Source organism: Megalobrama amblycephala, linkage group LG14, assembly GCF_018812025.1.
Source record: "Megalobrama amblycephala isolate DHTTF-2021 linkage group LG14, ASM1881202v1, whole genome shotgun sequence".
NCBI lineage: Eukaryota > Metazoa > Chordata > Actinopteri > Cypriniformes > Xenocyprididae > Megalobrama > Megalobrama amblycephala.
In genome coordinates this window covers 34,112,262-34,139,652 of record NC_063057.1, presented here as the reverse complement: position 1 = coordinate 34,139,652, position 27,391 = coordinate 34,112,262, and the positions used below count along the sequence as shown (strand labels likewise).

General features: G+C 37.4%; 2 protein-coding genes across 6 annotated transcripts; both read right to left on the bottom strand.

The window, feature by feature from the left end:
• Nucleotides 1–16,119: 16,119 nt before the first annotated feature.
• Nucleotides 16,120–19,168, bottom strand: LOC125246104 (PWWP domain-containing DNA repair factor 3A-like). Of its 5 annotated transcripts, none has more exons than XM_048156962.1 (11): nt 18,977–19,104; nt 18,590–18,829; nt 18,039–18,099; nt 17,844–17,894; nt 17,717–17,761; nt 17,504–17,568; nt 17,117–17,321; nt 16,825–17,013; nt 16,577–16,665; nt 16,406–16,471; nt 16,120–16,200 (listed from the first exon to the last, which is right to left on the bottom strand). In XM_048156962.1, coding segments are annotated over exons 2-11 (798 nt in total). In that variant the 5' UTR covers nt 18,616–18,829; nt 18,977–19,104; the 3' UTR covers nt 16,120–16,199. The 5 variants fall into 5 exon arrangements, with proteins under 5 accessions (XP_048012919.1, XP_048012917.1, XP_048012918.1 ...); XM_048156960.1 differs by lacking the exon at nt 16,120–16,200 and adding an exon at nt 19,150–19,168 and having other exon boundaries at nt 16,239–16,471; nt 18,977–19,024; XM_048156961.1 differs by lacking the exon at nt 16,120–16,200 and having other exon boundaries at nt 16,239–16,471; nt 18,590–18,667; nt 18,749–18,829; nt 18,977–19,105.
• An 838-nt stretch (nt 19,169–20,006) lies between these two features.
• On the bottom strand, nt 20,007–27,005 carry LOC125246106 (CD209 antigen-like protein C). The gene is made up of 5 exons (XM_048156965.1): nt 26,814–27,005; nt 25,304–25,576; nt 24,964–25,088; nt 20,520–20,626; nt 20,007–20,404 (listed from the first exon to the last, which is right to left on the bottom strand). Exons 1-5 carry the CDS (start codon nt 26,971–26,973, stop codon nt 20,251–20,253), a joined length of 819 nt encoding a protein of 272 aa, XP_048012922.1. The 5' UTR covers nt 26,974–27,005; the 3' UTR covers nt 20,007–20,250.
• Nucleotides 27,006–27,391: the final 386 nt, after the last annotated feature.

Here is a 27,391-nt window from a genome sequence, read left to right as displayed (position 1 = left end):
GAGCGGAAGAAGAAGAAAAAAAAAAAAAAAAAAAAAAAAAGAACGCCAACAATAACAATAGGTGCCTCCGCACCTTCGGTGCTTGGCCCCTAATAATACTCATGATATTGAGTAACCAACTAACTAATAAACACATGATTTGGGCAGATATTGCTTTGCTCTAGTACAGAGGTTCCCAAACTTTTTTTCCTGCGCACCCCCTTCTATGTCCCAACCGGGTTGGCGCACCCCCAATCCCCACTTCAAAAAAATGAAAAAAACGCAACAAAGCTTTGTTTTATCGCCATATAAAGACTCATATTTAATCATGCGCAAATAACCAGAACACGCATGACAATAACAACATCAACAAAGTTTCAATATAATGCAACAAAGCTACGATCTTCCACTTTTAAGAGGACGAGTGACAGACACAGGCTCAGTAACAGAAAGCACGGTTATTTTCAGCCGCGTAAAAGAAACATTGCAGCAATAGGCTAGCCTGCAGTGCATAAAAGAAGAGCAGTGCGTAGAACAGTGGTTCTCAACCTTTTTCCCAGTGGGCCGCACAATGGTCCAAGTGCAAGTCTCACGGGCCGCATATAATTTACATATGATGTCACCAATGCAAACCAATCAGATTTAATGTTATGGTATTAGCAGATAATATTATTATACCTAGATGTTGCACACAATAAATAACAAATAAAAACTAACTTACTGACATTAGCTTTACAATAATAATCAGATAGTATTGCTCAATGAACACACAAACTGTATAAATCACTTTAAGTTGCTATTTAATTCTGTATGACTGTATGACTCTCTTCAGCAGCATCGCAATAGTCACCAAACAATCACATAAACGCCTTAATAAGCAAATGTTACTCAGCTCTTTTTACAAACAACACTGAGTGCCCTGTAATTACAGTCTCTGACGATATCAAGCATTCTGTCATGTCGCAATCCCTCGCGCAGCATCGGATCCGCGAGCGCGCGGCTGAGTTGGGCTCATTCCAGCCGCGGGTGCGCTGATGCGGTTATTTTTACTGATTTAAATCATCAAACAAACACATCGAATTCACAGTTCAGTCTTTTGAAATTGTAGGTTTTGCTTGTCAAGTTAGTACTTTACTACAGAGCAAACAGGAAGGCTGCCCATCTCGCTCATTAACAACTGATTCTTCCATTCTTCTTACCTTTACTGCTGATGCTGCGACTCTTCTTGTTTGCATGTGTTCCTTCTTTGTATGTTCCACATTTAGTTTTTCTCCTCTAATAACAAATTTGACCATTTTGAGGCTTAAATTTACAAAAATAATGGCAACTGTTTGAATTCTTCCCAAGCGCGCACTTGTAAGTGTTCGTTTCGTTAAGTGAGTGATTTCGTCACTGCCTGATGTCTGAAAATAATAAATACTCACCAAAATGATTTTATATGACAAATAAAGCATTATAGCTCATTTATATTTATTTAATTCACTTCAATTTAAATTTAAAAACAAAAATAAATTGTAATGCTATAATTTAATTTTTTTAATTGTGGTCGGCATATCGCGGGCCGCATTTACATTCGTGACGGGCCGCAGGTTGAGAACCACTGCCGTAGAAGAAGACAGCAGCTGCTGTCTTCTACGTTTCTATCAAAAACTAATAAATTATAGTTTTTTATTTAAAATAAAAGCGATTACAAAGGAAATGTTTACTGTTCATGTTTTTTTATTGTATGGAAAAATCCCACTTAAAAAAACAGACCGCCATTACATTTTTCCTCTCGCGCACCCCCTGGTGGCAGCTCGCGTACCCCTGGGGGTGTGCGCACCACATTTTGGGAATCCCTGCTCTAGTAAAAGAAGGGATTGACATGAAGAACCAATCATATAGTAGAACACTTTACCATGCTCTTATCCTATATAAACTGTTGTATTCATTTTTTTCTGGTGGGATTCTCTGTGATTGATACGTCCTCTGGCCATGAATAAAGCATATTCTAAAGGCCTGTTCACACCGGGACGAATATCACGCGCAATTTTCGCCGACGTTTAACGCCTCGTGACTAAACAATGGGCGCCAATGTGAGTGTGCACACCGACGCGAAAAACGTAAAAGCGTCATTTTTTAAAAAACGCCTCGGGTTCGTTTTTTTGGCTTGACGCGCCGCGTTAAAAACTGGCCGACCAATGAGATTGGTGCTTTTGTTCACGTGCCTGGAGCTGCTGAACTTACAGTAAAACACGACTTGGTGGCGCTCAAGCACAAAACAGTCTTGCCGAGCACACAAGACGACGAAGAGAAAGTAAGTAGACGAGGAAGACCCCTACAAACTATCCCTGCGTCTCAAACAGCTCCCTAGCTTCCTAGGTTGTGTATCAGTATACCATTTAAATGAATGTGGCCGACTCCCTGATCAGTGCCCTGACTAGTGAACTAGGGAGCTGATTGAGACGCACGCTATGGGTGCTCTGCCAGTTCTTGGCCATACCAATAGATGTGTATTATAGATGTGTAGCAGGTCAGTTTACAGCACCATGTTAAACATTCAGACATGTGCACGTAGGTAATTCTTTAGGCTTTAAGCTTTGGATATTATTTTTGTCGAAATGAAACGTTGGTTAATATCGACCAAAGACAGAGTAGAGTGGAGAAGCACCACCGTCATGCCTTTGCAGTTCATATGCGGAGCAGCACACGCTGTTGAGCCTCACATACGCTGCGTTTGCAGTGCGCAGCTGATTTGTGGCTTTTTATTACAAACACAACATTTACTTATTTTTATTTCAAATCCAAAAGTTGTTACTGAACATGGCATGTCAGCATTGCGATTCTCTTTGTATACACTGTATTTCACAGATGTCACATTTAAACACACTACATTTAAACGTTTTATTCAATTCATTACTTTAGATTTATATAAAGTAACACTTTTGATTTTTATATTACGTTGCTCGCGCAAGTAGCAAAACATTTAAACATAAGCTTTATGTTAAAATCACAAACATTTTAAAGTAAAACTTAAAACAGACAGGAGACTCTCCTCTTTTCTTTCCTTTTAAATCTTTTTACAAGAAATCCCTCAGGTCATACAGAACGTTGTTTTTCCACCTTCACGAAGAGACGAGTCCTATCTTCGTCTCCTTGTTCACCTAAATGCCAGGAAATGTGCCAGTTTCTTTGCTTTAACCAAGGTAAAAAACACTTTAAATTATATGCATCTGTGGTGAAATTAGTTTTTAGCGTAAATACATGTTTATTTTAATGCGGACAGTGCGCTATTGTTTTAATTCAGCGCAGTGCAGCACAGCAAAAATAGACTGCATAAATCATAGCTGCACTGTGCGCTTGTGGAACGCACTGCTGGACTGCATCCGTGTGCTGCGGTGTGAACGCTCTAATCCGTTAATATCGGCACAGAAAAAAAATATGCACTGCAGACAGACTAGGCCTATGTGTGAAACAGCCGTTAGTGAGTGTGCACCATTGTGCACAACATTTGTATACTTTAACCACCTCCGAAGATAGTGGGGATCGTGAGTCACTGGCATCATTATTTTGGGGGTCGTGGGCTGAAAAGTTTGGGAACCCCTGTTCTAAGGCATAGTCTGGAGTCTAGTTAGGGAACACTTGTGATTTTACTTTTTTTTACTTTCCCATCCAAGGACACAAAGTAAAATAGGGATTGATACTCATCTCACCACTGATGTTGTGATTTTTGGATCACACGTCATATGTGACCTGATCCAGCAAAATGAGTCACAGTGACCCAAATTTCAAAATTGAGATTTTGGTATCAATGGAAAGATGAGACAATAAGCTTTAAAATGATATCCTAGTCAAAGTCATACCTTGAATGGTTTTAAAGATATACCCATTTTAATTATGGTCGTCTGCCCTCTTTTTCAAATTGAAAACCTGAGAAAATCGCTTTTAAAGTTTTTTGCCTGTTTTTTTGTTGATATCTTTCAAAATCCATTGCATTTAAAGGGATAAACTATTTATTTTACAGCTTAATTTGACCAAAGACATTTTTATATATATATATATAAATGCTATTAAACCAGGCTGAAGCTCAAATTATTTTAAAGTATTTATTTGAATTAACCCTTTAAGTCAGACCTGAAGGCTTTTTTAGAGTTCCTTTTTTTTTTTTTTTTTTCTCTGAGCGACACACACAAAAGTAAAGACTCATAACTCCAAAACTCTAGCAAGGAGAGTCAAAAGGTAGGTATCATTTGATACAAAACATTTTAAATTTTAAGAAAATATAAATTACATTACATTTGGACATTTTCTTGCCGAGAAACAGCTGATAAAAGACAAAAAAAATATATAATTTTTTAAAAATAATTTTTCTTTTTTTATTTGACATGGAATAACTCAGGACCACAATAAGATCGCTAAAAAAAACTTTTTTGGTGATGTTCTCCTATATGTGAGCTGCATCTGGTTCAAATTTCGTGGTGATATTATAAAGAATAGTTTGAAAAATTGTTGTTCATTTTTTCCGCCGCCAGGTGGCGACAACGGGAGGTAAACTCCGGTTTAGAGGTGCTTCTCAGCACTCGTTAGGAGTTTTTCAAAATGGTTAGATGCATTAAAAAGATAAGATTCTAAGCTTTAAAATGATATCTATTTTGTGTTATTCCACGTTGGAAAACAAACATGGATGGGTCCGGGATCATTGGATACACACTGCATCCAGGAGAGATGATAGACATGTTTTTAGCCAAGTATGTTAAATCATTTCGTGAGTAATATCTTGTGATCAACGCAATATATTATATTGATTTTGGATTAATTTTAATCTTGAGAATCTGCTTTAAATATTGATGTGCGATTTTTATGATCTGTGCATTTTTCATTAAGTTATGAGCACGTGAGATACATACTTGTATTCAGTTAGCTGCTGTGCTATTTTTGTTGTAAACGCATATTTCTCAGACTCATTAGAGGGTGAAAATAACGCAACAGAAGCATGTTGGAGGCTTGATATGAAAGTTTAAAGTCTTTGGTTTTGTATGCAAAAAGAATTTTTGTGCTACCTATATGGATTCATTTTTTATTGGCTTTTAAAGAGAGACACGCAAATGGGAGTTTTATTTTATAAGGCGCGCTAGTCTGACAGGAGGATGGCTGGACCGATCGCGTGCCTGTCAGTCGAAACCGGGCTTCCCATTGTTAAAAATCAGCGTTTAGGTCAGCTTTTTGATTGGTTCTATACAACGTGTAACACCATATTTGTAGAGCAGAGATAATGACGTTTCAGGGGATACTGGGAAATGCTCATAAGTGACGAGAGGAGTTGAGAAGTTCATTTCCAGCTAATTTAGTGAAACCATGTCAAATTTAATAGCCATTTAAATACCTTTACTCGATTATCTGGACTACGAAACTTTGGGAGATTATTTTTGAAAGTCTGTTCTTTGAAATTAGCTTAAAAAAAAAAATCGATTTTTTCATTGCTTTTCCACATTATCGGCCCATATCTTAAAATAGAACGTTGCGACTTCCGACTCATTTCGCCAGATCGGGTCACATATAAGGTGTGTTTATGAGTACATCAGATGGGCACCAGTCCAGCACCAACTCAGGCCCTGGTGTAGGTGCAGAAGGTCCTTAACAATCTGAACACGCAGATGAAGGAACCTTGAAGTGAAGGTTTGCTCTCCTGAGCTTAACTTTGTTGCAAATATCATTACTGTCTCACTGGATGGAAACTCTGAACATAGTGTTTGTTAATGTCTCTTTCCTCACAGGATGGAGGCTCAGAACATGGTCGTCTCTGTTGCTGCCTCACAAGCTGTAGACTCAGATCATGGGATCTGTTGTTGTCTCTGTTGATGAAACAGAGGCTCAGAATGTTATGGTATCTGTTACTGTCTCACCTTTGCAGGCTAGAGACTCAGAACGGTGTATCTGTTGTGTCTCATCCAATGGGAGACTCAGAACGAGGAGTGTCTGTTGAAAGGGTACCTTTATCCCTTTCCGATGAGGAGGAGATTGCAATTTGGCACTTCTCCATTTGAGTGCTGTGATTGGCTGCTGGCATCAGAGGATACACACACAGTGTGGCCCACCCTTCTTTCCCCTGTGGAACTCATTTGCACAAAGTCTCTAGATGGTTGAAAGGCAGAAACTGCATGTGGACCAATGAGAAGTCCTGTCCTTCCTGGTACAAGAGGTCTTCTTCTTGCCCTCGAAGAGGTGTTATCTGATGGTGTTGGACAGTCTGTTTTTTGTTATTCCACGAAGATCCAATTAAAATGTAGCAAACTTTTGTCCGCTGTTACAGACAGAGAGGGACCCGGCCATAAACTAGACCCTGGAATGTGCTGTTCCCTACACTAGAGACCTTATTCCCAAGTGATAGTGTTCAAAAGGGTCAAGACGTTACCAACTCAGCCGACGTCGATTAGGAGACGTGTATAAATTATTAAAGCATCAATTAGGAGACGACCCAGGTAAACTTAAGTCAGGTTCGTAGGGGAAAATCTACCACACTACTGACTGACACACTCATAAAGACAGTCTTTGCCTCCATCTAATGGCGTAATAATGTAATAATGGCGTAATAACTTCTGTTGCTGTTCATGGTCAGGGACTACTTTTCCGGTGGAACGAAGGCTTTTAGTGAAAGTTTACTTTATGAAAGTTGCATTGATACATAGCACAGCCTCTCGTACCTTATTGCTTACATATGTGTACCTGTGTGGTTTCTCTTGGTTCAGTGTTTATATTGCCATAAACAAGCTTTTTTGCTCACCTGGTCATGGAAATGATGAAAGCTATATGTGTTTCTACTCTGTAGTCCTCTGCTATTTGAGACTCTACTTTTAATAGTTGAGGCCAATAAGTGGAAAAGTACATCATAGCACAAGAGCATGTGACATCCTGTCTGTGAACATTAATTTGCATAACAAAAAACTCTTCCTAAAGGGCACTATTGTGATATTGTGTTTAGATGTAGCAGCCGGGTTTAAATTAGCACAGTACAGTTATACATGAGAGAAAAGTCACTTTACCTAATCCAGTGAAATCAAAATTGATGAGAAAATGTAACTTAATTGTGCTTGAACATGAATCAACCCCAGATTATATGGTCATATTTTATGACACTTTCAATAGTGCTTTTGTGTTCTTTTAAGCTTTTTCCTCAAGTTCCTATGTGAAATCTTCAAAACATCTTCATTTGTTTGCCACAGAACGATTGTAACTAACAGCACTATGTCTGTAAAGTCAAGCCTGTGGTTTCTGTTTCTACACCAACACAAAGATAGAGCAGCATTCTCATCAACATTGTTATAAGGGCCTCAGGTACGGTGTACATTTCAGGACATCCTCAGACTTCAGTCATATTATGAAAAGCCATAATGCCTCAGATTAAAAGGTTTCAGTCATTGGACAAAACGGCATCATGCCTCAGAAAGAAAGGCCTCAGGTCTCAGCAAAAACAGCGTCAGTGTCAGGTCTCGTACAGTTAGGCATCAGACGAAACAGCCTCAGACAAAAAAGGCGTCGGACAAAACGGACTGACCATCCTAACTGAAACACACAGGCTGAGTAAACATTTTAGTCAGTTTTTTCTCTCTCTCTCCAAAATCATATACAGATTATTCGTTATTAAATCCTACAACAGCATCAGAAGAACACAAAGCTGAACCAAACACACTGTAGCTTCTTCTGTTTTTCACACAATAACTTCTGAACAGCACAGGTCTGACATTAGATGACTGAACATGTGCAGACTCTGATGATTTGATCAAAGTAATGAATGTGATTACCTGTACGCTGAAGTGGTTGGGGTGTGTTTGTCTCTGTCCTGAAGTCATGATCTCTCACATATTCTTCTGCACTCTCATAGATTGCCACTGTCATCTCCATTCTGTCTGTGTTCATTCCCTCAGACTCAGTCCTGATCACATCTTCATAAATACCATCAGACATTTCTGCTCTTTAACCTTCAAACATTAAATGATCTTGTTCGTTGTAGATGTAGTCAGCACTCATCTTCTTTTTAAAGCTAGTGACAAACAGACTTCAATGTGTGAAAAAAATGTGTGAAAACAAAAACGTGTGACATCAGCCCTTAAAGTTGACATGAAACAGAAGATGTGAAAGTCTTTTCTTCCTTTTTGTGATGTATATTCGAGTAAAACTCGCCTATTGCTGTGATGTCATGTGATTGACAGGTTGCCCCACTCTCGCTCCAGTAAACACATCATCAGAGAAGAGAAGAGAAGAGAAGAGAAGAGAAGAGAAGAGAAGTCATTACAAGAGGGAGGGGAAGTTATTTTAATTAAAGATTATGGGGGGCACATTAATTTTAAATGCGATGTTCATTGATAAATCATTCATAAATACTGTAATATTCCATAAAATATAAGAATTGTTGATTTTGATTTCATAGTGACTTATTCATTGTTGTGGAAAAGTTCTTTATTCCTTCAGTGGTGAGAATGTAATGAAACAAACACTCAGTAAATGTCTTTGTTGATTTTATTCTTGCAAGAAGGTTGTTTAAAGAAGATTTCTACACAGTTCTAGAGAGAAGAACACCCTCACCCAGAGCAGCTGTCTTATATACGCCTCTTATTGTTCCTTGTTACCCCAAACCAATCAGAACATGTTACCATATTAGGATCATAAAAATTTTAAAAAAGAGAGGGGTCTAAAACTAAGCAGATGCCCTATTGAAGTCCAAGCTGTCCAGACAAACACATTTGCACCTTTGCCTCACTTCCTTTGTTAGTTTCAGAAGCGTTTCTTAAAAGAGAACAGCATTAGCAGTAATTTTCCACTGTTTTAAATTATACACAAGACAGAGAGAAAACAAGTATCAGTGCATCCATTCATAAATCAGGAGAATAAATGATAAACAATAAAAATTACTCTACAACGTGTAGAACAAGCCCTGACTGTGGCAGGTTACTGGGGAAATGCACATTTGGAAAGGAAATATATTTACAGGAACATTTCAGCAGGTTCAAGGGGGTGAAAACTTTTGAACAGGATGAAGATGTCCAAATTGTTATTATTTTGTTGAAATATCTTTTGTTGTTGTTGTTGTTGTTTTAGTACTGCCCTTTGGAAGCAACAGAAGATACTTACATGTTTCCCTGAAGACAAGTTAAGTACAATATTCCTTGAACTTCAAATTCAAAAAGTTTTCACCCTCCTGCTCTTAATGCATCATGTTTCCTTCTGGAGCATCAGTGAATGTTTGAATGCTCACATTCGATGGCGTCTGGCACTTTGGAGAGGTGTTCTCCTCACGGATGAATCCCGGTTTTCACTGTACAGAGCAGATGGCAGACAGCGTGTATGGTGTCATGCGGATTAGTGGTTTGCTGATGTCAGCGTTGTGGATCGAGTGGCCCATGGTGGCAGTAGGGTTATGGTATGGGCAGGTGTATGTTATGGACAACAAACACAGGTGCATTTTATTGATGGCATTTTGAATGCACAGAGATACCGTGACCAGATCCTGAGGCCCATTGTTGTGCCGTTCATCCACGACCATCACCTCATGTTGCAGCATGATAATGCACGGCCCCATGTTGCAAGGATCTGTACACAATTCCTGGAAGCTGAAAACATCCCAGTTCTTGCATGGCCAGCATACTCACCGGACATGTCACCCATTGAGCATGTTTGGGATGCTCTGGATCGGCGTATACGACAGTGTGTTCCAGTTCCTGCCAATATCCAGCAACTTCACACAGCCATTGAAGAGGACCAACATCCCACAGGCCACAATCATGTCGAGAAATCCCAGAAGCTTTAAGTGAAGCGCGTATCGAGGCTTGTATCGCTTTAGATCGATGACGTTCGAAGCCTCATTTCTGTCTGACTGGTTCAGGATGCGGTTCGAATCTTGTCGCAACATTTTGACAGATAAATAAATCCATGGGATCCCCTCAGAATGTGTGGTTTCCCTTCCTGCCTATCATGACCAAATAATTTATTTAAACACCTTTGATAGCCCCATTCATTTGAAGCCAATACGTTTATTACACCGTTATGTTATACAATCATTATATACAACCAGAAAATACACATTACATTCAAATAAAATATATTAGTCTTTGTGGAAATTGATTTTTTTATTTTTTATTTCACCATTATTTCTAAGCCTTAACTGCCGCAAAATAAAGTGTATCACAGATCACATCAGGTCATCTGTAATGTATCTGCTTGTTTTACACTCTTTGACCACCAGGTGGTATTGTGAGCAAATGAAGCCTCGAGAAATGAACCCTTTTGTGAACCACTTGGCTGAAAAGCTTCAATGATTCAGGAGGCTTCATCTCGCCATCACTAATTTAGACTCCCCCTGTTTAATGAATTTACTCACAAAATTCATTTGTAGTCCTGAAAGGAAGTCACTTTAGTCCTTGGACTGGGAATTATGCATTTTCATGGCACCACTATCAACGCCTATGAATCTATAGTGGTCAGGTGGTACAGTAGCCAAACAATTGCATCTGCAGCTGACAGATGTAACTGTCACATTCCTTCAAGTGGCAAAATGAGAAATTGAACATTACAAACAAGCACAAGGCCCAGTGCTTAGAAGCATCCCTTTAATTATGATCAAGAAACAATGAGATGTAAGTGGAAAGAATACCATATATTACCCTCTTCCACCACAGCCACAAAACAATTACAAAGGAAATATGTAAATATAAGCAGCAAAGCAACAGAATTCCCTGCGTTCACAGTTCAACTGCAAGCTAGTAACCGCTTTCAGCTTTATAAAGCAACAGGTAGGCTACAACATCTGCATCAGTGCAAAATCACAATTCATTACTCAGACACAAACCACTGTGCAATACACTAAACTGTGTATAAAACAAAGCCATAAAAACAGCAGCAGCAAATATGTACATTTTGTTGCATATTCCTAACCTTTAGAATTTTTTCTTTCTAGATTTTTTGACAGAGAAATCCTTAATGAAACCAGTAAAAAAAAAAATGCGCAGAACGTCATTTTCAATGGACATGAGAGACAGGTGATTCAGTCGGTTTTGGCTCATTGTGGATCTCAGTCTATTTTTAATTAGTCCCAGTTTTGAAAAAGAGCGCTCCCTGCTGGCGTTGGTTACAGGCAAAGTAATAAATAGCTGGAGTGCAATATCAACATTTGGAAACACTGATTGTAGTTTCCTTGTTCTTCTAAGTTGCAGCAGTGCCTTTGCTGAGGTGTCCTCGTTTTCTTTGATAAATTGTCTGAATTGTCCAATTTCGTCCACAAAATCCTCCTCTAGATCACCTGCATATTTCTTCTGCAGATCAGCTGCTCCTGTGCGAAGATCTTGTAGGGGGATGGATGGGATCTCGCTCAAAAATCCAAATGTCTGCTGAATATCTCTGTAGGAGTGATACGTCCTATCCAGCTCAGCAATGAGACGGTATATGATGGCGATAAAAACAGTTTTTTCCTTTTCCTGTGTCTCTGCATGTCCACTTTGTAGACTGGTTGGGACAATGATGGAGACATGTTTTTTGCATCACTCTCAAACTTGTCAAATTCTTATCGAAGACTGGCTACATAATCCCTCAACGAGCGACCAAATTAACAGCAGTATATGAATCTAGGTCAACTGCCTGTAAAGCAGTACTAGTCTTGTGGAAACGCTGCAGTATGTTATTCCACATATTACACAGAATGCCATTCTCTCACATAAAGTGACAGTATGATTGTGTACTTGTTCTGGTGTTTCATAGGCTATTAAATGCCTAGCTGATGTGTGTTTATAAAATAAGAAAAGGACAATAAACATATTGGAGGAAAAAGGCTAATGCATTGATAATCAGCCCATCTGGATGAATGAGGGACAACACAGTTCTCTTTATATATCAGTTTGGCTCTCCACACCACCAGAAGCTGAAACTACAGATCAGCATTACACTATGCATTATAAATCATATTTGACGATAGTGGTCCTGACGGAGTTTACAGAGTTTGTACTGGCGGTATGCTTCTGTTCTGGGCAAGAACTCCCTGCAGCCTAGCATGGATAAGAACATGGAGAGCAGCAATAACCCCCCCGAGGGTAACAGAACAGAACCAACATATGCAGATGTCATTAATGTCATAATTTAACGTACACATATTTCAAGAATTAGTCTGATTCAGGGGAATCATAAGCCAAATCCTGACAGACAAGAGGAGGAGCTGGGGATGGAGGAGGGTAATTTGCTCCTGAGAAATGTGATAGCTGCTGATGATACTGAGGAGCTTATATACGAATGCTGTGATAGGTGTCGTATTCCTATAGTTTGACGAGAGTCACCTGGGAGTCACCTGATGCAAGCTTGACTGAGGTGACCTGCCAGAACTGATGCTAACACTGGATATCTAACAAGCATGTTAAATTATTATTTTCTGTTGACTTTACTTAATGTGAAGTAGTTTGTTTACCTTACTGATGTAGAGTCTAGTAAGGCACGATAAGTGATCTCAGAGCAGACGTTGTTTCCCTCTACAAGACCTCGATCCAAACATCACTACCTAGAGCATTATCCCAAACTAATTAGGACTTTTGGACCATTAATAGATGTTTGGACCATGTGCTTTGAGGGGAAACACAAATTCTTCAAGAAGATTGTTCATCCAACACAAAACTTCAAAAATGCTCGTCTCGACACTGGCAGTAAGACACCAAAGACTGATGGGTTTCCACTTAGCTTTTTTCAAACCACCTGAAAGCTGTTGTTGTTTCATCATTTCCTGATGATTTGCAGCAGTTCTGGTAGCATCCTCAGTCTGAGTGGATGGGATAAAGTATGTGCCGGACATGATTGTTTCAGCTGGTTCGTGCTATGGTCTCCCAGATGTCAGACAGACAGATTACAAGACTTGTAGTTATTAGCACTCGTGTTGTGTTTGTCTGCAGACAAATTCATTTAAGTCCCCAGTCAGTCACTGAAATGTCTGAATTCAACAATGTTTTCCCTCTCTCAGCTTACAGAGTCAGAGGAAAACTTTGTGACATTAAAACGGTATATTTTATGTTGAACATGAGAAAATGATTGTAAACCTAACATGCTAAGTGTTTTCTTTTACAGAATGAACCAACATGGATCGAACTTATCTAACTGTTTCTAGAGACATGAAACATGACATACTACAAAAGTTGTCAGAGTACATGCACTCATTTAAAGCGTACCCTACTGAAGAAGATTTTGCTGAAGTTGCCACAGCTCTTATCAGCAAGCATCATCAATGTGTTATGGTGTTATGGGTGTCTTATATTTAAAATGGGCATTTACCGGTCAAAACTTCGTAAAGCTGGATGCCTGATGTCACAGTTAATGGGGAAGAAGGGGCAAGTACTCTCCTGAAGGACTGCCTCCAAAACAGAACATAAAAAACCATGAAGAGATGAAAGAAATTACCTTCCAAATTTCCCTTAGGGAAAGTACAAAATAAATCTTGAAAACTACTTGTTGAAGAGATGCAAAAGAAAACACCAAACAAGACCCTAGTAGCCCAAAAGATGGACCAAACATTTCCCTTACGAAGAAAAGAAATAGTGGAAACAGAGCCACCGATCAGAACAATGTTGGATCGCTGGCCAGCACTTTTTACTGAACATGAGGTAAGAAATCTTATGATTGTCATTTCCATTTTAGTTATTGCTTAAAGGGTGAGTTCACCCCAAAATGAGAATTCTGTCATTAATTACTCACCCTCTAGACTCGTAAGACTTTCATTCATCTTTGGAACACAAATTAAAATCTTTTTGATAAAAACTGAGAGATGTTTGTCTCCAATGCCTTTGCAACTACCACTTTGATGCTTCTAAAAGATCATAAAGAGATTGGAAAAATAATAATAGAGTGCTTTAGTCCAAATTTCCTGAAGAGACTTGATCGCTTTTAATGATAAAAAGATTTAATTTACTATCATGTAAACATTGATCAGTGAACAAAAACAGAAGCTCAAACAAACATGAATGTACAAACCTCTTCCTGAAGCTCAATCGTGCTGCGTAACACAGTGGTGTTTGAGATGTGAAGTTCAGTATCATCTCGATTCATACAGTTGAGGTTGTTCAGTCTTAAAGTTATGAGTTATAGTTCTGTTGACTTTATTCCTGAGATGGCAGTTAAATGCGTTTTGATGCTGGACAGCATTTTGAAAAATATATATTTTTTACATGTTATGAATGGAGAGATGTGATTTTTTAATGTATTTTTTACTAGTTACCATGTGTTTTTGAAATGACAGAAAATTATATAGGCAAAAGTATAATACATAATATAAATATATAGTATTATATATATGAATAAATATAAAAATAAAATAAATATAAATAAATTTATAGTAATATAAATTTATCGCTGCAAGCAGTAATTATGGGGCCAACCACAAAGAAGGCACAAGTCATGACTATATATGGCTGGGAGCATCAGACCAACTGCAACAGTGAGCAATCAAAGACCTGTTAGGATTATTAGGGCAAACTAGCTGAAAAATCATAAATACTGTAAATAATGATGATTTAATGCTTTAATACTTTCCAACCAATAGTTGGCACTTTGACCAAATTCATATGGTATGGTTAGAGTGAGGTGAGAATGACACATGCAAAATTTTGTGTCAATATGTCAAAGCACTGCAGACTTACAGCATCATGCCTCATTCGTTGCTGTGGTTTACCTGATTTGCTCTAATCCACTGGGGTTTTGGTTTAGGGGTGAACCTTCATAATTTTAGCAAGTCTGTTGAAAAATGGTTGAAAAACACCAATTGTAGTTTGAAATTGGCCACTGATTGGTAAACGCCCATTTTGGTTTTGCATGTGCACTTCTCACGGTGCGTTCTTAAGGAGATATAATCGCCCTCCAATGAGGGATGAAGGATTTTGAAGGTTACAACTGATGGACACTTCGGGCCCCCATGATCCTTTGCACAGGGAAGTTGTTTGATGTCACAGAATGGGTACAGGAGGCTCGGAGTTCGATTTTACCTATAAATGTATGTATAGTATCATTTTTCTATACTACTTTAATATTTATACGAGTTAGATTTGGCACATTATGGTCAAAATGACATTGTACATTTACAGCTCCTTTTCAGTCCATTCAGATGTTTAAAATACATAGACAATATACAATATGGTGCGATAAACCTAAATAAATAAATAAACTAACGTTAAACAAAGGGCGCAGCTTGCACAATCTACTCTTCCTTGATTGTCTCGTTAAGATGATGCTGAAGTTGACCCAATACACACACACACACACACACACACACACACAGAGAAATGTCAAAAACCCCCACAAATACATACATTTACAAGGAAATGTAAAATTAAATTAAATGACTATACTTTTATTTCCTCATTTATTTATAATTGTATTTTTTCCATTCCACATTTAATTGTTTTTTCATTTATTTATTTATGCATTTATTTATTTATTTCCACATTTCTTTGTATGCTAATGAGGAGGGCGTGTTTTACCTCAGACATCAGCAGTGCTGAAGATTTGAGGCCACAGTGACACCTTGTGGTGTGACTAAACGAAACACAAGAGGTTTGCCTTTGTAGGCCCCAATAATATGTTCCTGCACAACCGGAGGCTGCAGTTTCAGGGCCGCAGATCTAGGACCGCAGTTCTAGGACCCTAGTTTTTCGTGACAGCGCCACCTACCGTACTGGATGATATAGCGATGGCTGCAGTTTCAGGACCGCAGTTCTAGGGCCCTGTTGGTTTAGTTTGTAGTCATGTTTGTATATAGCATCAATATATTAATCTCAGTAGTATTTGTTTTTAAATGTGATTTTTGATTCAAAATGCATCAGAGGTTAATTACTAAGTGTGCTTTGAGTCACAATTTTAAATTTAAACATGAATTTACACAAAATATAAATGAAAATTGTATATCAATTTTAAAACAATTGTAAAAAACGGAGAACTTTAAAAGTCTTAGTCTCTTGAATTATACGGTATATTGATTAACCCCTTAAAGTGAATTAGCTCATTATCAGGTAAGTTAAAGTTGGAATCAGCGTATGCAGTCACTAAATTACAGCCGATATTTTAAAGGTTGTTGAGAGGCAAGACAAGACACAAGAATGATTCACGAATGTTTATTTGTTATATATATATTATATATATATATATATATATGTCATTTTTGCGACAACAGCACCAAAGCGAACCCCTTTTCCATCAGTTGCTGCATGGATAGAATGGCTGTAGGCTTCAACTCTAGAGAAAGATAGAGCGAGAGACAGAGAGAGAGAGAGAGAGAGAGAGAAATAAGAAACATTTGTTTAACATATTCAACTGGAATATATATGATTTAACACTTATGCACTGTTGGAGTTTTAGAGAGAGAGCCAAACAGAATATTCATGTTACTGACATCAAATTACAAACTTCAAATGTCTAAGTACATAAGAGCAATACCCACCAATTGAATGGTCTCCCTTCTTTCCTCAGTTGTTTGTCAATCTTTCTATTAAATTCTTCCACTTCACTGAAATAGTTATCAGAGAACAATCACTTTTTTGATAACAGAAATATCAGTAGCAAAAATGGTGCACTAGGCATTGTGCAAAAATAATTCATATTGTACTCTGACCTGAAATGATAATCTGGACCAGAAAGGAAGACCTCCTCAGCCTCCTGCAAGGACAAATTCCGGAGGGCAGCCAGGGCATATATGATGGCCTATGAAAAACATTAATATAAATATACTGTTATAGCACTACTGAACAGCAAGCTATTAAACATGGGTCCATACACAAGTAGCACCAGCATGAAGTTTATACAGTAGCTTTTGTAAGTGCAGGAGCAGGACACAAACAAACATTACATGGACCGGCATACCTCCGGAAAAAGAACATCACAGATGAACTGCACTGCATCTGTGAAGCTCAATTCTGTTGGTGTTCTATCCAGCAATCCTCTCAGATAAGAAAACAAGATGTCCTGCTGTTCCTCACTGTCGAGGTAGACAGGCACCCGGGAAGAGGTTACCTTATGTAACCACTTAGAGGGCTTCCCGTTGAGTACACCCTTATGGACAAACCATGGTACAAAAACAGTTATTTATAAGAAATGTATACTTTTAAGATAAAGATACAATAATTTGCAGCATAGTTAAAAGATACAATAGTACCACCAAATGCTCCTCAGATCCCTGTAACTTTACTATAAAGTCCACCAGTCTCTTTTCTTCTGTGGTGCGGTCATCCACAGACTCAATGTGGACTGGGACCTTCTCAGAGACAGCACTCTGTCTTGGCACTCTGTAGACAGGCTGAAGTGTTCCTTGGACCAAGCTTCTGGCCTCATCAGTCCAGAAGGCAAACCGCTGACCATGCCTTTCAGACATTAAGAAGATTAATCTAAAGTACTGCATAGGCAAAAACTAAGGCATTTGGTGCACAAGTGACACACTCAAATGTCTAATTGACTGAAAGGTGTGGTTTAAAACTGTTTAAAGCACAGGTAGTTCCAGTCTGTACAGAAATTAATATACATATATTGTTTAGTGGTGTCATACCCTTCTATTTTGAAGTGCTCCATCAAAAGAAGACACCACCACTTTCGAATTAAAGGCATGTCCATCTGAAAGATGAGTGACAGTGATGAGGAGAATCTTTAGTTCATGATGTATCTATTTTCTTCATGACGAAGAGTGTACACACAGACAACATGTAAAAGTGAGAAATTTCCTTGTACATTTTTTTTTTTTTTTTTTTTTAAATCAACTAACCTCGTGGAAGTCAAACCCCACACCTGTCACAATGCAAAGGGTATACTGCAATAGAAAAGATGGAAGACATTTTATTCACAATGTTGACAGATACTTGTATATAGTTGACAAAAAATTGAGACCTTACCATAAGCATGAAAATCCCGCAGTCATTTCCAAAGGTTTGGCGTGGCAATCCCTAAAAGCAGCAAAAAAGGTAACACACAAGTCAAATAGATGAAAGCCACAGCCACTCTTTTAAATTATGACATGTACATGATATGCAGAATATGGGATATAATTATATTTGTTTAGAGTATCTAAATGTCCATTTATTAATCACCGCAATATCATGCCCAGTCTTTTCAGTCCAGCTCCCAGGATCTATCGTTTGTGCAAGATTCCTACAAAAAAAAAAAAAAAAAAATGTAAAAATTAAAATGATAATAATGTAGCCAAAATATTATCAGTACAGGCTATAAGAACGTAGCCGAAATATATCAGTACAGGCTATAAGAACGTAGCCAAAATATTATCAGTACAGGCTATAAGAACGTAGCCGAAATATATCAGTACAGGCTATAAGAACGTAGCCGAAAATATAAATTGTTATATGAACGTCAAACAGTATGCCTCATTTGTGAACCTAAAAATGGCTCTGTACTCATCATCACCAAATCCAGACTCATGCATTGCATACAGTGAGTCTAAAAAGACAATCTCTCTCATGAGTGGCTTCATGATCTATAATGTGATATTTGGTAAAAGATACACAACATTTTAAAAGTCATTAGGACAAAAAGTAGAGCTGGAATTGACAGTTTGAACTTTCATGATTTAACAATTACCACTACATGTACTATCTAGAATCTTGTAACAGTACCAATCCCTTACACAGAGAACGAAGTGTTCTGGCCCATTTGAGTTGGTCCATGCTGGAAACACCAACAAGTCTTTCATGTCAACATCCTCCTAACATTAATCAAATGTCTTGTCATTATGCAGATCTACATTTCTGTAACCACATACATATTTTATTTTATGCATACTCACTGGAAAGTTGACAGCCATGTTTTTTGGTGTACGCTTCCATGTAGGAATTACGTACATGTCCTCTATATATATGTCTTTTCCCTATCGAAAAAACAAAAAAAAAAAAAAAAAAACTGAAAGCATGCAACTACTTTGAAAGAAGACAATAATATGAAAGAATACAGTAACATACAGTACATATTATGTTAATTTAGGCTTTAATCTTGTGTTTCTATACATGTCACATACATGTTGCTGAGCTGCTTCATGAATCAATTTGAAGCAGGCATTCCCAATCTACAAGAAAACAACCAAAGCAAATATCATAAAAAAACAAACAACAAAAAAACCAATCAATAAAAAAAAAAAATACAAAAATGACTAATCCCCTCCTATTTTTTTACAAACTTCCCACTATGCACCTGGGAATCCATGTCTCTTTGTAACCCTAGGCTCCAAAACTCTTCACGGGTGAGACATGTGGGCCCTTCTTTTATAATAATTTCTGCTCCAGGCCGTCTCGTGTCCAGAACATATTTACAGAGCTGTAAATAACAATTATTAGTACAGGAGCAAATATTCTTGCATTCGGATGGTTTACAATGACTTTAATATTTAAACCAGAAAAACTTAAAAACATGTAGATGATAAACTTTCACTATATCATGGTTACACTGTGCAATTACACAGTGGGTGACATGCACACTGTGGGGTGTGGCCTGTACAGATCATAGATCAAATATAGTTACACTCATAACTAACAATCAGATAATAGTGTGAGGCATGGCAAACAAATCACATTAATTAGCTTACCAGTTTGTCCTGGATAGGATTCAATTCTTTTTCCCAGGGCTTACACAGTTTTGAGAAGCCGAAGGGTGCTGGCTTTGGCGCAGCGAGGAACGATGGCTTGGGCGCAGTCTTGGGAGCTGCCTTGGGAGTGTCAAGGGATGCTGTCTTGGGCACTGGCTCTGCTGAAACTAAAGCAGAAAATGACTAAGTGTTCCTATTCATACAGGTCAGTCCTTGTTCAAAAAAGCTAACCCATCAAATGAAAGAAGTTCTTAGCACTGATATTCCATAAGCCTTTTGTCATACAGAAAAACATAATTAAGAATTTGACAAGAGAAGAGCAGAATGAGTCCCTCATTACTTACCAGTTCATACAAATAAACGTAGACATAAATACATATATACATTAATAAGTGTGATAAAAAACAAATGCATTAATAAATAAATGAAAAAGAAGTAAATTTGGAAAAAAAAATAAAATTATAAATAAATGAGGAAATAAAAATACTAATTTATTTTATTTTTTTCACATTTCCTTGTATATTTATTTATATATTTATTTATTTTACATTTCTTCATATATTTATGTATGTATTTATTTATTGTTTTTGCAGGTTTGGCCCTTCATTCCAGTAGTTACTGCCATTATTTACAGCAATGATGATGAGAATATTAAGAAACTTGACTCAGTTACAACATATTTCACTTATTGTAGTAGTTATGAGTGTAATTTAAATATATTTAATTGAATTGCTCATTTTTAAAATATTTTTCTCACAGATCCATTTAAAAGCATCATTACAGGGATAATCATGGCACCCTGATGAATAAAACAAAGCACAATTCTCTTTTTTAGATCCATTTGGCTGTCCAGTCGCCCAGAACCTGAAAGAACAGATCAGCATTAGATGTTCAGTGCTGCTTCCTGTGTGATATGATACTGACTGTGAGATATGATCATTTATTAGAGAATAATCAGTTTAATTCAGTGATTTCTCACCCAGAGGTCAGTGCGCTGCCATTAACCCATTTCCACCTGTCCTCCACATCACTGTCAGTCAGACCAATCCAGACTCTAGTACCACCAGATATCTTTTTAACAAACTCCTAGTAGAATGAAGCAGGAAGTCACATTTAAAGGTTTAATTCACCTGAAACTGAAAATCCTGTCATCAATTCCTCACACTCATGTTGTTCCAGTACACAATATTTTTAATGAAATCTGAGAGATTTCTGTTCCTCCATTAAGTCTATTCATCCAAAACTATGACACTTCAATAAGTTCATAAAGAGACTGTAAATGTAATTCATATGAATTAAGCCAGGCATGTGCACACATAGACATAAAAGAGGGCTTGAGCACCTGCCATTTTTTTTCTTGAGAGAAAGTGCCCTTTTTTTCTGGGATACTTTTTTTTTCTTTTTTTTTTTCTTCTTCTTTCTTAAATAAATGAATATATATTTCTGTTTGCGCACAGCTTCCCTGTCAAACAAATTAACAAAATAAATATTTACTGAAAAAAAAAACCTTTATATCAGGTCAATTCAATTCACATTTATTTGTATAGCGCTTTTCACGATACATATCGTTTCAAAGCAGCTTTACAGAGAATGCATGTCAACATTACAATTTAAAGAAGAATGCAGTTAGCTAATAATGTAATAATTTAGGCAATTAATTTACAATCACTGTTAGCAATTTAACTGAAGGTAGAAGCAATGAGCTCCTGGAAAAATGAATTACATATTAACAATAGAATATAGATATAGGATATATAGAAATTTTGGCTTTGTCGAGTTCAGATGCGACACGTCATTCATTCACATACGCGCGCCCCGCTGCACCTCGTGTTTGTTTGCTGCTGGCTGACAACTTGTGACAAAGGGCGTGTGATATTTTAAAGTAATGACAACGATTCAACTGTTGTTCGAACTTTGATGAAGAGGAGACAAGGAACCTCTCTGGATGTAATGGAGAAACACGGCAAAGCGGTGATAACAGCGGCGGGTAGGCAAAACTGTGCTGTGATTGGGTCAGAGTGGAGATTCAGATGAAACTGATAGTGAAGATCATATGGACGTTAGTCAGAGAAGTGGAAGAATTAGAGAGAAACGAGGAAACTCTTTTGAAAAAGTGGGAACAAAGAAATTTAAAAAGATGATGGAAGAGGTACAAGAATAGATGTACATACGGGTAAAAGTTCAGAGTTAAAAGGATAGAGGAAAGAGAGGCTAAATGGATATATAGTAAGGCTAAATGGGGTAAGTTTGAATATTTATGTGAGGTGGAAAGTAGTGAAATAGATCTAAACCAAGATATAGAAGAAATAGATGAAAAACTTAGAGAAGTTGTGTTAAAAGCAGCATATTCATCGATATCCAAAAGCAAAGGGAAATTGAAAAAGAAACCAGTTCCTTGGTGGACGGAGGAGTGCAGTAAAATTATTAAAGAAAGAAATAAAGCTTTTAAAAAGTTGAAAAGAACTCATAATTTCCAAAGATTAGTGGAGTACAAGAAGACTCAAGTAAAGAAAGTGGTGAGAGATGCAAAAAGAAATAGTTGGAGAGAATATTGTAATAAAATAGGCAGAACAACTACTTTAGGTGAGGTATAGGGAATGATAAGAAAGATGAGGGGAATTTAAGTTTGGCAATATCCAGTTTTAAAAGCTGGAGAAAGTATAGCAGTGTCAAATGAAGAAAAAGTAGAAATATTAGCTAAGACTCTTGTCGAAATTCATGTTCTAATAATCTATCAGAGGAAGGTAAACGAGGGAGAAATGAAACTAGAGATGCTAATTTAGGAGCATTACAGAGACAGGAATGTACAAAGGATGCTATGGATGCTCCTTTTACATTACAAGAAATGAGACGAGCTATAAATAAATCTAGATTAACTTCACCAGGGAAAGATCAGATCTGTTATATTATGTTAAAACATCTAGGAATTTTAACTCAAGGTAAACTTTTAGGTTTGTAAAATAAAGTATGGGAAGGTGGTATATTACCTATTAGTTTGAAAGATGCAGTTATTATTCCCATAATAAAACCAGGAAAGGATAAAAAAAATCCAGCAAATTGCAGGCCATCTCATGCTCTTACATCTCATGTTGAGAAAATAATGGAAAGGATGATTGTTGAGAGATTGACGTTTTATTTAGAAAGTAAAGGATTGTTATCTCCTCATCAGAATGGTTTTAGGAAAGGTCGAGGAACTATGGATCCAGTTGTTTGTTTGGAAACAGAAGTTAAAAAAGCACAAATTAAAAAGGAGTCAGTATTAGCAATATTTTTAGATGTAGAAAAAGCGTATGATATGATATGGAAAGAGCGACTGTTGATTAAATTAGTTAAAATTGGAATAAAATTAAGAACTTTTAATTGGATTAAAACAATTTATATGAAAGATATATCCAGGTTAAAATTCCAGTAGATACAGAGTAGAAAATGGGACTCCACAGGGTAGCGTGATCAGCCCATTACTTTTTTCTGTTATGATTAATGAAGTGTTTTATGAATTAAAATATGGATATTGGCTGATGATAGTGCTCTTTGGAAAAATAGTAAGAATCTAATATTAATACAAGAGAAGATGCAAGAAGCAATAAGAAAGATTGAAAAATGGTCTTATTCTTGGGGTTTTAAATTTTCAGTAGAAAGACAAAGATGATGGTTTTTACTAGAAAGAAGGTTAATAAAAGCAAATATATTGATGTATGGGAGACAAATAGAGCAGGTAAATTCCTTTCGGTTTTTAGGGGTTATATTTGACTCTAAACTGACTTGGAGTGATCATATAAAGAAAATAGAGGAAAAATGCAAGATGATTCTTAATATAATGAGATGTTTAACAGGTTCAGAGTGCTAGTAAAAGATCCTTGAGAGATGTATATGTTGCTTTATTAAGACCAGTGATAGAGTATGGAAGTGTAGTGTATAGATCATTACCTCTGAATTTAAGATACAAGCAACTGATGATGAATTATTGGGCAAATTTAAAAGGTTATAATGGAGAAAAACACCCTACTGTAAAGGCCTTTAGCTCATGTTGGGAAAGTATGTAAGCAAAGGGAGAATGTTTTGGTTGGTCATCAAATAATTTCCTGTAGCTCAGTGATTAGAGCGTGGCACTAGCAATGCCAAGGTCATGGGTTTGATCAGCTTAAATTTTTTCTGTAAGTAGAATAGGGAAGGCGTAGGACCAGTGGCGGCTGGTGCTAAAATTTTTTGGGGAGCGCAAAAAAACCCAAACAAATGTTAAATTTGCATCAAATATCACCCCCAAATTTTTTCATTTAGTTTGAAACTCCAAAGCAGAGCCATCCACTATTAAGGTTACAGCATCAGCTTTGTGAATTTGTTGGGATGAACCGATGAGCATAACTGAATATAAATTTGGGTGTCATCTGCATAAAAATGAAACTTAAGACCCAAAGATCTGAGAAGTTGACCCAGGGGAAAAATGTACATAGTAAAAAGCAAGGGACTCAAAACAGATCCCTGGGGAACTCCAAATTGCACTGCCCCAACTTTGGATCTGCATCCACCCAGGGACACAAACTGCCTTCGATCTGAGAGGAAAGACAGTTTAATACAGTGTCAGTAACACCAAAAACAGTTTCCAAACAAGTAGAATAACGTTACTGGACTGAAACCCTTTATTCGGTTCAGTCTGAACATGTCAGTGACGTCTCGGCATCCCAATTTCGAGCCAGAATCACCACATCCTCTGTAGCATGCACAAATATGTATTTAGCCCGTGTGTGTTGTGTTCGCTCCGCACAGCTTGCAGGTCTCCGGCTAACCAGCTAACAGCAATATGTGTCACTCGCAACTTTCTAGAAATGTGTCAAATGTTTTTTTGTTGTTATTATACTTGGAGTTATGATAAAGAACAGAGCAGTACATTGGTGTACAACTGCAGTGCTTTATCAATACGTTTCTGTGTTGGGCTAACACATATACCATGACTGTTTGTGTGTTTATCAATAAGCTGTGGGCTAGGCTCGCTAACATGAACACAAAACAACTTATTTCCTCTCTGAGTCTTTATTCTTTGAACAGAACGGAGCACCATCATTAATATAATATAATTTAAGTGATGCAAGCACTGTATACTGTACTTCATGTTAACCAGCAGAAGTCATCTGACCAATCACCGCAGATTAGCATCGCGCAAACAAGGGGTTTGGCAAAAAAAACAAATCGTTGAGCAAATCGTTTGGGAGTCGTTGAGCAAATAAGGTAAAAATAAATGCAGGTTATGAGACAATTAAAGTGTTTTTTGACCTTGCATGCTTTTAAAGCTGTTGTTGGAGACTCCTAAAACAAAAATAGGAACCTTTCAAATGCCACAATAGGGCCACTTTAAGGTCTGTGTTGGTGAGTAGACATTCATACTGTGAGCAGCACAACCTTTGGTGCCCAATCTATCTTTCACTCACTTGTTCTTCTCTGTTGTTTATGATGATCAGATCTGCTCCTCTCTCTGTACAGTATCTTCTGCTCTCATTCCAGTTCCTCTTCTCAGAGGAAATGAAGTAAAGACTGGATTGATAAATATATCCATCTGTAAACACAACCAGATCACTGACTAGTACTTTTTTCCACCTGTATTGAATTATGACATTAGTTTATGATAGTGGCACTTAATATATATGTTAAGTATATATCGGTGTATATATAACTAAATGTATATAAAGACAATGCAAGTTTATGGAATGACCCCATTTAGATATTTAAGTAAACATTTGTACAAGTAATTGTACTATAATTTAACATTACCCGTTTCATTGAGCATCTTCCACAGTTCATTTCTCTCCTGATCGAACTGGTCTCTTTCTTTAGTTAATTCATCCCTTTCATTCATCAAGGCCATGTTCTTGTTTAGTAGCTGATCTCTCTCATTGGTCAGGTTTTCATTCTTGGATATTAACTGTCGTCTCTCTAGAGTGAACGTGACACACAGCACTATGACTGCAGTCAGCAGAAGAACACACAGCAGCACCAAACACACTGCAGCTGCTCTGGAGCTTCTGATCTTCACACAAACACTTCCTGAAAATGACAGACATCAAGATGAATGTTTTCTCAATTCCTAATTGTATGTTTGTGTTGTATGTGTCCCTGTATGGTTTCTCTTGGTTCAGTGTTTATATTGCCATGAACAGGCTGAGACATTTTTGTTCACATGATGGAAGCTATATGTGTTTCTACTCTGTAGTCCTCTGCTATTTGAGACTCTACTTTTAGAATTTGAGGCTAATAAGTGGCAAAGTATGTCACAGTACAAGAGCACGTGACACCCTTCCTGTTAAAACCAATATATTTGCATAACGAAAAGTTCTTCCTAAAGGGCACTATTGTGGTATTTTGATTAGATGTAGCAGCCGGGTTCAAATTAGCACAGTACAGTTATACATGAGTGAAAAGTCACTTTACTAAATCCAGTGAAATCAAAATTGATGAGAAAATGTAACTTAATTGTGCTTGAAATCAGTCTGTGTTCTTTTGTTGCATGTTTGTTTCTATCGCCTGCAATTCTTCTTTACATGCAAGTCAATCACATGTCACTGAGAACGGAAATGATCTGAGGTCAGTATAAAGTCTCAAATCATGTGAGGAGCAATGCTCAAGGAGGCTAGGGTAAAGATTTTGAACTTTATTGACATAATGAGGCTGACACAGAATGATGCTTTCAATGAGTTTATGTACAATCAGTCATACAAATTTGGTGTCATAAAGGCAGTAAAGTCAAGCCTGTGGTTTCTCTATTTCTACACCAACACAAAGATAGAGCAGCATTCTCATGAACATTATTATGAAGGACTCAGGTACGGTGTACATTTTAGGACATCCACAGAGTTTAGTCATATTACGAAAAGGCATTATGCCTCAGAATGTTCGGTCATTGGACAAAACAGCATCATGCCTTAGACAGAAAGGCTTCATGTCTCAGGAAAAACAGCGTCAGTGTCAGGTCTTGTACAGTTAGGCATCAGACGAAACAGCCTCAGACAAAAAAGGCATCGGACAAAACAGACTGACCATCCTAACTGAAACACACAGGCTGAGTAAACATTTTAGTCAGTTTTTTCTCTCTCTCTCTTTCTTTCTCCAAAATCATATACAAATGGTTAGTTATTAAATCCTACAACAGCATCAGAGGAACACAAAGCTGAACCAAACACACTGTAGCTTCTTCTGATCTTCACACAATCACTTCTGAACAGCACAGGTCTGACTGAACATGTGCAGACTCTGATGATTTGATCAAAGTAATGAATGTGATTACCTGTACGCTGAAGTGGTTGGTGTGTGTTTGTCTCTGTCCTGAAGTCATGATCTCTCACACATTCTGCACTCTCATAGATTTCCACTGTCATCTCCATTCTGTCTGTGTTCATTCCCTCAGACTCAGTCCTGATCACATCTTCATAAATACCATCAGCCATTTCTGCTCTTTAACTGTCAGACATTAAATGATCTTGTTCCTTGTTCGTTGTAGATGTAGTCAGCACTCGTCTTCTTTTTATAGCTAGTGGCAAACAAACTTGTGGTCAATGTGTGAATACAAAAACATGTGACATCAGACCCTTTGACATGAAACAGAAGTTGTGAAAGTCTTTTCTTCCCTTTTGTGATGTATATTCGAGTGAATTGAGTTACATCAAGGCTCGAAATTGCGACCATTTTAGTTGCATATGCTCCCTAAATTTAATGTTTGTGACCTTAAAATATATTTGGGAGCATTTGTGCAAGTGCAAATAATAGTTGAGGTGCGACCTGTTTTAATTTCTCTACAAAACACACACTAATTACTGCACAGTATGTGCCTGCTGTGAGCTGATGCAGTAACCGGTCCACCGTTCT

Bases quoted from the DNA above. Each gene is read 5' to 3' on its own strand.
- LOC125246106 (XM_048156965.1), bottom strand. From the start codon at position 26,973: ATGGCTGATGGTATTTATGAAGATGTGATCAGGACTGAGTCTGAGGGA. The intron at 25,577-26,813 runs GTAATCACATTC...TGTCATTTTCAG, and splicing joins CCAACCACTTCAGCGTACAG to GAAGTGTTTGTGTGAAGATC. The intron at 20,405-20,519 runs GTGAGAAATCAC...CTGTTCTTTCAG, and splicing joins GGCAGCGCACTGACCTCTGG to GTTCTGGGCGACTGGACAGC.
- LOC125246104 (XM_048156960.1), bottom strand. From the start codon at position 18,615: ATGGGCCAGAACACTTCGTTCTCTGT. The intron at 18,100-18,589 runs GTAAGGGATTGG...TTTTTTTTGTAG, and splicing joins CAGAACACTTCGTTCTCTGT to GAATCTTGCACAAACGATAG. The intron at 17,895-18,038 runs GTGATTAATAAA...TGCTGCTTTTAG, and splicing joins AGACTGGGCATGATATTGCG to GGATTGCCACGCCAAACCTT.